General features: G+C 44.5%; 1 protein-coding gene across 1 annotated transcript; it reads right to left on the bottom strand.

Moving 5' to 3' along the window:
• Positions 1 to 10,190: 10,190 nt before the first annotated feature.
• LOC142741354 (uncharacterized) lies at positions 10,191 to 11,973 on the bottom strand. Its single transcript, XM_075850733.1, has 2 exons — positions 11,062 to 11,973; positions 10,191 to 10,946 (listed from the first exon to the last, which is right to left on the bottom strand). The coding sequence occupies exons 1-2, from the start codon at positions 11,160 to 11,162 to the stop codon at positions 10,283 to 10,285; spliced, it is 765 nt and encodes a 254-aa protein (XP_075706848.1). The 5' UTR covers positions 11,163 to 11,973; the 3' UTR covers positions 10,191 to 10,282.
• Positions 11,974 to 13,495: the final 1,522 nt, after the last annotated feature.

Below are 13,495 nucleotides of genomic sequence, written 5' to 3'. Positions count from 1 at the left end.
GAGACTTTAACATACAGCATTTACCACTGTGCATTTTCTGACTGCCTTTTCTAAATTTACACTGTTTTTAAGTCTTAGGGTATGTGCACACGATATCTGCATTTACGCCTGAAATTACGGAGCTGTTATCAGGAGAAAACAGCTCCTGAATTTCAGACGTAATTGCATGTACTGGCGTTTTTCGCCGCATCTTTTACGGACGTAATTTAGAGCTGTTCTTCATTGAAGTCAATGAAAAACGGCTCCAATTACGTCCCAAGAAGTGTCCTGCACTTCTTTGACGAAGATATTATTTTACACGCCGTGTTTTGACAGCGACGCGTAAGGGTATATTCACACACCCTATTTACGGACGTAATTCAGGCGTTTTACACCTCGAATTACGGCCGAAATTACGGCTCCAAAGCGCCGGCAAATATCTGCCCATTGAAATCAATGGGGTTACGATGTTCTGTGCACACCGGCTGTTTTTTACGCGCCGCTGTCAAAAGACGGCGCGTAAAAAGACGCCCACGTCAAAGAAGTGCATCACACTTCTTGAGACGTAAATGGAGCCGTTTTTCATTAGCTCCATTGAAAAACAGCTCCAATTACGTCTGTAATGGACGCTGCGAAAAACGCCTGCACATGCCATTACGTCTGAAATTCAGGAGCTGTTTTCTCCTGAAAACAGCTCCGTAATTTCAGGCGTATCGGACGTGTACGTGTGAACATACCCTTAAATGACAGGTCGTCGGCACAGTACATCATAAGACCCATTGAAAGTAATGGGCAGATGTTTGCAGACGTTTTGGAGGCGTTTTTTCAGATGTAATTCGAGGCGTAAAAAAGGCCTCCATTACGCCTGAAAATAGGTAGTGTGAACCCAGCCTAAGGCTGGGTTCACACGACCATGTTACGTCCGTAATGGACGGAACGTATTTCGGCTGCAAGTTCCGGATCGAACACAGTGCAGGGAGCCGGGCTCCTAGCACCATAGTTATTTAAGGGACAGTTGTCCGGCAGCGAGGGTATCTGCCCCGTGTGAACATGGCCTACAGCTGAAAAAGCGCAGTTAAATCAGTCACAGAAATCCACAACAAATAGTGCGTTTTTGCTGTGCATATTACTGCAAAAACGCAATGTTGTTGTGAAAATCATTGTGAATTTTCCGCAGTGATTTTACCTGCGGATTTAGGGTATGTTCACACAGCCTATTTTCAGCCATTTTTTGGGTCCGTAAACGCATGAAAAACGGCCAAAAAATCGGAAGCAGAACGCCTTCAAACATCTGCCCATTGATATCAATGGGAAAAATGGCATTCTGTTCCGATGGGCCGTTTTAAAAAAAAACGGCCACGAAAAAGAAGTGCAGAACACTTCTTGGGACGTTTTTGGAGCTGTTTTTTATAAACACTATTGAAAAAAGCTCAGAAAACTGGCGCGAAAAATGCCACGAAAATCGCCAGTGGCTTCAAAAACGTCTGAAAATCAAGAGCTGTTTTCCCTTGAAAACAGCTCCGTATTTTCAGACGTTTTTAGTCTAGTGTGTGAACATACCCTAAGGGTATGTTCACACGCAATAGCAAAATACGTCTGAAATTAAGGAGCTGTTTTCACCTGAAAACAGCTCCTGATTTTCAGACGTTTTTGTTACAACTCGCGTTTTTCGCGGGGTATTTTACGGACGTTATTGGAGCTGTTTTTCAATGGAGTCAATGAAAAACGGCTCCAAAAACGTCCCAAGAAGTGACATGCACTTCTTTGACGCGGGCGTATTTTTACGCCGTCTTTTGACAGCGACGCGTAAAATTACACCTCGTGGGGACAGAACATCGTAAAACCCATTGCATGGGCAGATGTTTGCAGGCGTAATGGAGCCGTTCTTTCAGGCGTAATTCGAGGCGTAAAACGCCCGAATTACGTCTGAAAACAGTGCGTGTGAACATACCCTAAGTGTCAAGCATTGATTGCAGCAAATCTGCTGCGTAAACGCTGTACAAACCACAACAAAACTCAGCTTGTGTATTTTAGTGCAAATTTTCTGCTCCTTATCCAAGTCTTTGGCCCAAACACACAGCATCTCCACTCAGAATACGCAGCATAAATTGACATGCTGCAAATTTGAAAGCTTTAGAACACTTTCTGCAGCGTGTGTCTGAGATTTGCATAAATCTCATTGACTTCGCTGTGTTAGGCCCTTTTCACACAGAGTTTTTCTACACGTTTTTTGAAGCAGAAATCGCATCGGAAAAAACGCGCCAAAAAAACAGGTGAAAACGCCTCCCATTGATTTCATTGCGAAACGAGGCGTTTTTTTTCCCCGCAAGCAGTAAAACCGTCTCGCAGGAAAAATAAGCCACATGCCCTATCTTCGGCCATTTACATCTCTGACCTCCCATTGACATCAATGGGAGGCAGAGAAAGCGTTTTTTCCTGGCGTCTTTGCCCGCAGCGCTTAATGGCCACGGGCGAAAAATGCAACGAAAAACGTGGCAAACAGTTGTCAGGAGAGGGGCAATGGCTGTGTCCTGCACTTCTTTTGACGAGCCGTCGTTTTACTCGCCGTATTTTGACATACGTCCGGAAAAGACGCAGCGAAAAACACGTGCACTTGTAAAAACGTCTGAAATTCAGGAGCTGTTTTCTCCTGAAAACAGCTCTGTAATTTCAGATGTATTTGCCGTTGTCATGTGCACATACCCTTAGGGTATGTTCACACGGCAGCGTCCGTTACGGCTGAAATTACGGGGCTGTTTTCAGGAGAAAACAGCTCCGTAATTTCAGCCGTAATGGCATGTTGAGGCGCTTTTTCGCTGCGTCAATTACGGACGTAAATGGAGCTGTTTTTCCATGGAGTCAATGGAAAACGGCTCCATTTAACGTCTGAAGAAGTGACAGGCACTTCTTTGACGCGGGCGTCTATTTACGCCCCGCCTTTTGACAGCAGGGTGTAAAAAAAATGACCGTCGGAACAGAACATCGTAAGACCCATTCAAATGAATGGGCAGATGTTTGCCGACGCTATCAAGCCCCATTTTCGGACGTAAATCGAGGCGGAAAACGCCCGATTTACGTCCGTAAATAAGCCGTGTGAGCATACCCTAAGAGTGATGCATCAGTGCATTCGTTTTCCAGTGATATCACAATTTTATTACTGCTCACTGCTATACATGAAAAAGTATCAAAACTGAGGATCTGCTCAATTTGATGTTTTATTTGGAGCAGGAACGAACGAACCACATTAAACTACTTAATGCACCATAGAAATAATAGTATAAATAGTATCCATTAGCATGCCGTTTCATTAATAAAATATATACATATTTTTAAATGAATAAATGTAATTTCTGTATCGTACGGAAGGGCACACATGAACCCACAATAGATAGCTGCTATGAGAACCGGAAAATAATGTCACCTTTCATGGCCAATATTGGGGTCACAGAGCTTATCCTCATCTCATAAATGGGGACTCAACACGGGCGACAAACGCAACGAAAAACAGCGTGTAGGCAGATCAAAATCTGTGCGGCCGCACAGCTTAGTATTGTTATACACGAATGTATTGAGCGGGGCTGCGGCTGTGGCTGAACTGAGGGCTGGCACTGAAGACAGAGAACATGGTGGGCGCACTGAAAAACCCCCATGTTTTCTGTATTCAGGGCCGGTGCCGCCACTCATTGGTGCAGTGCTGGTCACATCATCTCTTGCTGACCATGCATGCGCACTTGTCAGGAGTGGGGCAATGGCTGTGTCCTGCACTTCTTTTGACGAGCCGTCATTTTACTCGCCGTATTTTGACAGTGACGCGTAAAATAAAGGCTCGTGGAAACAGAACATCATAAATCCCATTGCAAGCAATGGGCAGATGTTTGTAGGCGTAATGAAGCCATTTTTTCAGGCGTAATTCGAGGCATAAAATGCCCGAATTACGTCTGAAAACAGTGTGTGTGAACATACCCTCACTGCGAAATATCATCAGATATTTTAAATGTGCTAAAACTGGATGCCTCCTTTGTTTGAAAATCTCGTACATGAAAACTTTTCCTATATAGACCTCCTTCATACACACTTTTTGTGAGACCTTTTTTGGCCCAAAAAACATCACACAAAAAAAGTTTTCATTTTAAAATGGTACATGTGATTTTTATGCAGATTTTGGAGACATTTTTTAATCAAAATAGTTTGTTTAAGACCGGGTTCCCACGTACCATAAACGCATTAGAATTTCCACAACGGAATTCTGTGCGGAAATTCCGCAGCATTTACAGTAGCAGCAAAGTGGATGAGATCAAGAAAATCTCATGCCCACGCTGCGGAAAAAAACGCATGGTAAACGTTAATAAATTGACCTACGGTGCAGAATTTAAATCCACAGCATGTCAATTTATGCTGTGTTTTCGTTGCTTTTCCCTATTGAATTCAATGGGGATTTAAAATTTGCAACAGAAAGCAACGATTCCGCCACACAAAAATCGCAACAAAAAAAATAAAAATATACTTATCCAGAACTCCCTCCTTTTCCTGCAGTCCGGCCTCCTGGGATGACGTTGTATCCCATGTGACCCCTGAAGCCAATCACAGGCTGCAGCGTCACAAGGCCTGCAACGTTATCCAGGAAGACTGAATGGACTACGCACAGAGAAGAGGGAGGGGGTAAGTATGTTCTTTTTTCTCACCAGCACTTTTTTTCCGTAGTGGAAATTTCATTTGAAAAACTGCACCACAATTTGGTGCAATTTTGCGGATGGAAGGTGCTGCAGGTTCCAAGTCGGAAACACTGCTCAGTTTTTACGCAGCGTATCCAACCAATGGGAATCCGGCCTAAGGCCTACATTTTTTAACCGCAGGTCAATTTTTTAACGTTTACACTGCATTTTTTTTTCGCATGGTGAGCATGAGATTTTTTAACTCTCAACCGCTTCGCTGCTACCGTCGATGCTGCAGAATTTCTGCACAGAACTTTATTGCGGAAATTCTGCGTTTACGCTATGTGTGAACCCAGCCTTACTACATGTGTTTAATTTAGTTTGGGTTTTTCATATTGCAAATCTTGTAATTCAATTATCATTTAATGCAAGTATATGTTCACACCGCAATTGTGTGAAGCAGAGAAAATCCGAGGCTGATTTCAAGACAAAATAGCCACTGAATCCCACGGAGCTGGAGACGTCAGGTTATGATAGATTAGTAGATGGTGGAAACACACGGAGCTCAGTTTTTGAAAGATTTGATTTTATACAGAGAGAAGATAATGTTAATGTTTGATACAGCGGACAGACAATCACTAGTTTGGTGTGACCGTACGTAAATGTTGAAGGTCAACAGTTAGAATAAATAAGGTTAAACATTGAATTTGAAATTGACATTTTTGACATCTCACTATGTAAACATTAACCTAATTCCCAGTCCTTTCACCTCTATTGGAAGTGTATCTACTGCGTCTACTGGCTTCTGTTCTTACTAGTGAGTCATATTATATGCCCCTGCAGGCAATTTGTTAATACGAGCTGCATACTGGAGAGCCATGGTTTCCATTGTTAAGTATGAATATTTAAAAATTCTTAAGAAAGCTTGCCTTCACAGCAAGAACCTTCACATACCGGGAGGATAATCATTTATCTTGTTTCTACCTCTCTACTATAATGTAATCAGGGTTGTGTACTATCTCTACCTGTTATGAATGATTTTTCTTTAATACATCTGATACCGCTTATTTATACCAGATGTGTCTGATCTTTACAGGTGCAGCTTTAGACACAGTTGAAAAAAAATACTAAGATTCCTATGACTGAGGCCGGATTCACACGAGCGTGTGCGTTTTGCGCTCGCAAAAAATGCGGCGTTTTGAGCGCGCAAAAGGTACATAACAGCTCCGTGTGTCAGCAGCATATGATGCGTGGCTGCGTGATTTTCACGCAGACGCCATCATTATGACACTCTGTTTGTATGTTGGTAAACAGAAAAGCACGTGGTGCTTTTCTGTTTTCATTCATAGTTTTTACTGCTGTTGCGCGGATCACGCGCGTCGCACGGAAGTGCTTCCGTGTGCTGCCTGTGATTTTCACGCACTAATTGACTTCAATGGGTGCGTGATGTGTGAAAAATGGCCAAAGATAGGACATGTTGTGAGTTTTACGCAGCGGCCATACGCTGCGTGACAATCACTGACAGTCTGAACGGCCCCATAGACTAACATAGGTCCGTGTGATGCGCGGACGTATTACACGTTCGTCTGAATAAGCCCTAAGGCTGGGGCTACACGAAGACTTTTTGTAGTGCTACAATTAGATTATAACTATTGAGCTACAGCTGCAGTCCAAATGAATACGTTAAAATATTTCTAAGTGATTTATATGTTAGTTTATGGAGGAAAAAATTAACTACTATTTTTATAAATCACTCTGTAATCCCAGAATGTAGCGATTACAAAAAAAAAAAAAATGCAATATATTTTTTAGTAGTGAGATAAAAAGCTTAGGTGTAGAGATGAGCGAACCAAATCAAATTTCATCAGAACTTTACCAAACGTTTTGGGGTTCGTGAAGCACAAATTGTCAAAATGGCAGCCGTCAGCAAGCACCGGCTGCCATTTTGCAGATTACAGAAAAAAAATGGGGAGAAGAGATTTAAAAAAAAAAAAAATACCATACTCACCACCTCCCATGGTCTCCAAAAGCAACACGTCCCTGCCGGCCGATGAGTTGGCGTAGGTGTCCCATGTGACCGCTGCAGCCCGTGATTGGCTGCAGTGGTCATATGGGACAGCTACATCATGACATAGTTTTGTCCCATGTGACCAATGCAGCCTGTGATTGGTTTTAGTGATCACATGGGACAGCTACGTCATCCCGCCTGATGGCAGGAAGGCGTCACTAGGCAAGACCAGTGGAGGTGGTGAGTATGTTTTTATTTTTGTGGAATCACAAGTGTGGATCCTTGCACCAAAATCTGCAGTGGAAATTAGGATATGTGCATACGACCTCTTTTCAGGCTTAATGGAGGCGTAAAACGCCTCGCATTACGCCTGAAAAGACGGCTCCAATATGTCGGCAAATATCTGCCCATTGCAGGACACTTCTTGGGACGTAATTGGAGCCGTTTTTCATTGACTCCAATTAAAACCAGCTCCAATTACGTCCGTAAAAGACGCAGCGAAAAACACGTGCACTTGTAAAAACGTCTGAAATTCAGGAGCTGTTTTCTCCTGAAAACAGCTCCGTAATTTCAGACGTATTTGCCGTTGTCGTGTGCACATACCCTTAGGGTATGTTCACATGGCAGCGTCCGTTACGGCTGAAATTACGGGGCTGTTTTCAGGAGAAAACAGCTCCGTAATTTCAGACGTAATGGCATGTTCAGGCGCTTTTTCGCTGCGTCAATTACGGACGTAAATGGAGCTGTTTTTCCATGGAGTCCATGGAAAACGGCTCCATTTAACGTCTGAAGAAGTGACAGGCACTTCTTTGACGCGGGCGTCTATATACGCCTTTTGACAGCAGGGCGTAAAAAAAATGACCGTCGGAACAGAACATCGTAAGAGCCATTCAAATGAATGGGCAGATGTTTGCCGACGCTATTGAGCCGCATTTTCGGACGTAAATCGAGGCGGAAAATGCCCGATTTACGTCCGTAAATAAGCCGTGTGAACATACCCTAAGAGTGATGTATCAGTGCATTCGTTTTCCAGTGATATCACAATTTGATTACTGCTCACTGCTATACATGAAAAAGTATCAAAACTGAGGATCTGCTCAATTTGATGTTTTATTTGGAGCAGGAACGAACGAACCACATTAAACTACTTAATGCACCATAGAAATAAAAGTATAAATAGTATCCATTAGCATGCCGTTTCATTAATAAAATATATATATATATTTTTAAATTAATAAATTTAATTTCTGTATCGTACGCAAGGGCACACATGATCTCACAATAGATAGCTGCTATGAGAACCGGAAAATAATGTCACCTTTCATGGCCAATATTGGGGTCACAGAGCTTATCCTCATCTCATAAATGGGGACTCAACAAAAAAACAAAACTGCACTGTTAGGCCTCATTTACACGAGCGTGTGCGTTTTGCGCGCGCAAAAAACGCTGCGTTTTGCGCGCGTTTGTATGGCGTATGCACTGCGTATACGCAGCCTTGTTGCGTTTTAAACGCGCGCACGACTAGCGTTTGCATCGCGCGTAAAAAACGCAGAGGGGATTAGTGGGACGGCCGCCTACAAATAGGCCAGCTGTCCCAACCCCTGCTTGCTGGTAGAAATCTATTTGCAAGGTTAATTCCGCCTCTGCAGAAACCACAGTGTTTGTTTTTCCCTTCAAATTGGAATCGCTTTGACACCCAACTATTATGGCTTCGCCAGCGCTGGCGCGTGTGCTTCTTCTCTGGATGATCTCACGTCGGTTTGGCCAGCGCCGACACATGCTGCAGCACCACACGCCTGGAAGAAGTCGCATTTGGGTTCACCCACTTGTGGCCCAACGTACAATAAAAGGGCATTTCCATACCCTGTTTGAGGACTTACGCCGGCATCCCGACAAATTTCGATCCTTCTGCCGCATGTCTGTGGCCACATTTGACCTTCTGCTTGAGCAAACTCGCTCTGGTCTCACCTTCCAGAATACGAACATGAGACGCTGCATTTCGCCCGAGGAACGTCTGCTTGTGACCTTGAGGTATGTATGAAGCTGCTATAACTTAGTCCATGCCGCTGTCTGCTTTACCAGCCCCCCACTAACATGTGTTCTTCCTTTCTTTTTCTTTCTCTTTATTTTGTAGATTTCTGGCCACAGGCAATAGTTATCATTCGTTGCATTTTGAATTTCTTTTGGGAGTGACCACCATTTCGTTCATTGTCACATCCACCTGTGTCGTGTTGTGGCAGAGTTTAAAGAGCACGGTCATGCCGCAGCCCACGACAGAACAGTGGCTAAGTATATCAGAGGGATTTCTTAGAGCTACTGAATTTCCAAATTGCATTGGTGCCCTTGACGGCAAACACATTCGTGTGAGAAAGCCCCCACGCAGTGGCTCGCAATACTATAACTACAAGCAGTATTTTTCCATGGTATTGTTAGCCTTGGCGGACACTAATTATTGTTTCACTATTGTTGACATTGGCTCGTATGGAAGCTCGGCAGATGCCCGCATATTCCGTACATCAAGAATGGGGAAGCGACTCGTGAATAGGCGACTGGGGTTGCCGGAACCCTCCATCCTCCCAGGCTCCAGCGGGCCCCCAATCCCGTATGTAATCGTGGCAGATGAGGGGTTCGCACTCACAAGGCAAGTCATGCGTCCCTTTCCAAGAAGGGGCTTGGATGACCGTAGGCGCATGTTCAATCTCCGCCTGGGCAGAGCTCGGCGATGTGTCGAATGTGCCTTTGGCATTATGTCGAACAGGTGGCGTGTCTTTCTGTCAACAATGCAATTGTCCATGCATAATGTCACACGTGTTATCCAAGCGGGTGTAGTTCTGCATAACTTCTGCCGCATTAATGATGCAAACTTTGATGCTGACTATATCATAACACACGCAGACACCACTGACAATGTCCCGGTGATTCCTCTAGGGCGATCTGTCTCCTCCGGCCTTCGAGTTCGTGATACTTTGGCGGCATATTTTGAGTGCCCATCTGGACCAGCACCGTGGGGGGCTGATGACCTGTGAAGGGGTGAATGTTCTTTTGACGCTTCACTACCGACCTGAGATGTGGGCATTTTTTGTTTTGTTTCTTTTGTGTGTTGGGGTTGGGGTAGGGACTCGCAAAACATGAGGACCCTTGACGCGGGTTGCGAGCTTATATCTCTCGGGGTTTGAGCAGGACTTTACACAGTTGGCGACTTACTTTGCCCATATATCCTGTTGTGCGGACTGCAGTTAGGGAACTCCAATTGCAAGTGTACTTATTTTGCTTCAGGGCCCATGGCAGGACCTAAACTTTGGAATCCCTTACAAGCCATGTCAAACCACGAGAGATTAACTAAAACCTCATATCACATGTCCATGCATTGGTCCAAAAGGCCAGAAGTGTGTGAGAGTGTAGGCTAAGGAAATGTGTGCCAAACCTTCTGTTGGGTGGTCGAAAAGAATAATAAAACGAAACAAAACCATGAACTTTTTTTTTTTTATTAAGGGATTCGGACCAATCCCAAATTTTGGGCAAAAAAAATAACACACCAACATGGTGTAACGAAATCCAAACGAAAAACAGGATCACACAATATACGTGGCCAGGCCTGCACCACACACAACAGTGCCGTCCAGAAATATTGGCACCAACACACTCAGAGGTGTTGGTATAGTTGGGCTGGGGAGGCATATGCCTGCATTTCAGCACCACTATGCTGGACCTGGAGCTGGGTAGGTTGTTCCTGGCCAGCATAGTGGTGCTGATGTGGTGGCTGGAATGTGGGCCCCGCAAAGTGGGGAGCCATAGGGCGCATGTATGGATGCGGACGGGCCATATGGGGAACAGGGTGAAATTGGCCAGGCACCTGGGCCGTGGGTGGCGGCATGTAAGTATTTCGCCACTGCTCGATTGCCGTGAAACACGGATGGGGATTGTGTGGCGGTCTGCAAGCGTCGATCAATGTGACGATCGACGCCTGCAGACGGCCCATAAGGTCCATCGGCACCAGGCGTAGGAGGGGCACAATGCTGCGGCCAAAGGCATCATTGCCATCCTCCTCTGCGGCTCGCCTCAAATACTCGAGTACCCGCGTATCCACCTGGGCAGATGTGGAGGGCTGTGGGGCACGAAGACGCCGACTGCGGGCTCGCACGGGCCGCTCCTGGGCTGGAGAGCCAACCGGCCGTTCTGACTGGCCTGGTGCGGGCTCCTGGGGTGTCGGCTCGGGGCTGGGTGGCAGGATATTGGGAGCAGGGGCTTCGGCCACAGACTCCCCCACGTCAGTCTCCTCTGCTGTATCCTCCAAATTGTCGGTGGTTCTACAAGGAGGCAAAAAATTATGAGTACAAAATCTAACAATGCCCACAACAACACGTTGACAGACAGGACCTGGACAAACACACAGTACACTCATGCAACGACATAAATGCTTACGTGCGCATATCCATGATGTCCTTCAGGAACATCAGCTGTTTCGTATAAATGTAGGGCCGTTTGCGAGATGCCCCATCTCCGCTGCGTCCCTTGTCACCCATCTCTCGCCTGAATTGATCACGGCAGCTCCGCCACCGTGTCTTGATATCTTGGACTGGTGTATGTAACAAAAACAAAACACGCCATCAGAACTATCACCTCTCACTACAAAATGAAGGGCCCTGCAATGGCAATGCGGTGGGACGTGCGAAGCACCTGCTCCACCAAAGTTTCTCGTGCTCATGTGCGCAATACACATACAGGGCCCAGGTTTTCTATAGGCATGACAGCCATTGACAGAAAATGCAAGGTACTCACCCAACCGAGTGCGGTCACGGGTTCGGCCTGTCTCCCACTCTTGCCCAAAGAGGTTTTTGGCCACCAACTCCCATGCGTCCTCCTTCACCGTCCTGTTGTGATACTCCTCACATCTGTTATCCCATATTGCTGGATGCTCCTGGATAAAAAGAATGAGGCGCTCCACATCCATCCCGCGCGGCATGGCTGTAGTATGTGGCTGTGAAATACTCCAAAATATCCCCAGACAACTCTCCTGGCACTGGCTAGTCTTGCCCCCTCGCACTTGAAAGGCAGGCACTTCCTGGTTTGGAGAAGCTTTGTGTAGCTTTATAGACTAATTAGAATGGACATAACAGCTCTTGCGTGTTTTTCGCGCATGCAACGCAGGACCGTCCGTGTGGCATGCGTTGTTTTCACGCACCCATTGAAGTCAATGGGTGCGTGTTGCGTGAAAAACGCAAGATTATAGAACATGTCGTGAGTTTTACGCAACGCACTCACGCAGCGCAAAATACACGCATCGTCTAAACAGCCCCATAGACTATTATAGGTGCGTACGACACGCGTGAAAAGCACGCGCGTCGCACGCGCGTATAATACGCTCGTGTAAACGAGGCCTTACAGTTGGGCTTCCTGTGCACAGGACAAACTGCTGCAGATTTTCCGTGTGGATTTTCACATGGAAAATCCGCAGTGGATTACAGTACCAGCCATATGGATGAGATTTGAACAAATTTCATCCACATGTTGCAGAACATTTTACACACGGAACATTTTACACATGCTCATTCAGTTAAATTTTACCCTTTTCAATGTAGAAGGGGTAAAATCCACAGTGAGTCCACACAAAAATCGGATTTTCTGCAGAAAAATCAATAACAAATCAGCCACGTGTGTGGGTACCCTTATGGCTTTTGAATTTTTATTAGAGTTGTAATTTTAGCTTTTTTTTACACCACTTGTGTACATATAAGTTAAGATGTATTAAAAAAGTTTACAAGGCATTGGGATTTCAAATATGTATATTGTATGTTATTTACTTATGAAATTTTTTTAATAAATGTTCTTTTTTAAGATGTTTAGATGTTAGATGTTTAGATGTTTTAGTTGTTGTTATGTTTATCATCATTATTCTTATAATTATTATTACATCTCTTTTTAATCCAATTAAAATATTTGAATCAGTCATTCTATTAAAATTCTATAAAAATCAATCAAAATTGCAATGTTTCAGCTTTTCAATAGAGCTTTTCTCAAGCTAGTGAACACATGTTTTGACAGCATATATATAGAGGAACTTCAATTAAGAAGAAGGGGCTTGCATCAAGTGATAATTTACCATAAATAGTAAAAATACAGTAAATAGCAAATACACAATGATAAAATAGTGGTACAGATAATGCATATAATGTTATGACCTGTACATACGCAGGTTTCGATTTGTAATCAACATAGTGGTAATAGGTGTATATTCGTGATTATACACAATTAAACATAAACATCACCTGTGAAAACAATAAAGAGTTACATATGGAAAATACTCACCATGATGATACCGGCCATAGTAATTCAATGTAGCTGCGCTATTCACGGCGTCCCTTGTGCGCTACGGCGCATGAACAGTGTACTCGATATGTCAGGAGTGTATCACCCTATTGCACATGTCCGTACATGCGCTGATGCAACTAATGTGTCCAGATCGCCATATTAGGTGTGGGTAAATGGGAGATAGCCATCAGTACCGCTAAATACTAAGTGGCTTAGGAATTACAAGGAGAATGCAGGAAAATATGGTGCAAACTGTAGCAGTAAATAGTGTCTGAAACACTCTAGAGAAAAGATCCACCAATCAGATCCAAATATGCACCTCTTAACGCAAAACTTAACCCATAGGTATATACCTCTATCATGTAGGAAGGCAACCTATTCTTTTAATATGCATACATGCAACCAAAGTCATGCTTCTTGAGCTAATGAACATACATGGAGACCCACAGGGACGCACTGCACTCTAGGCTCAGCCCTCAATTAAGACGGAGGAGTAAAAAAATGCTCGGGTACGGAAAGCGCACACTAACCGCATTTGTAGTGCGGA

Source organism: Rhinoderma darwinii, chromosome 2 (assembly GCF_050947455.1).
Source record: "Rhinoderma darwinii isolate aRhiDar2 chromosome 2, aRhiDar2.hap1, whole genome shotgun sequence".
In the NCBI taxonomy this organism is placed as follows: domain Eukaryota; kingdom Metazoa; phylum Chordata; class Amphibia; order Anura; family Rhinodermatidae; genus Rhinoderma; species Rhinoderma darwinii.
Note: the sequence above shows the minus strand (reverse complement) of the source record. Positions and strands in the feature narration are given on the sequence as shown.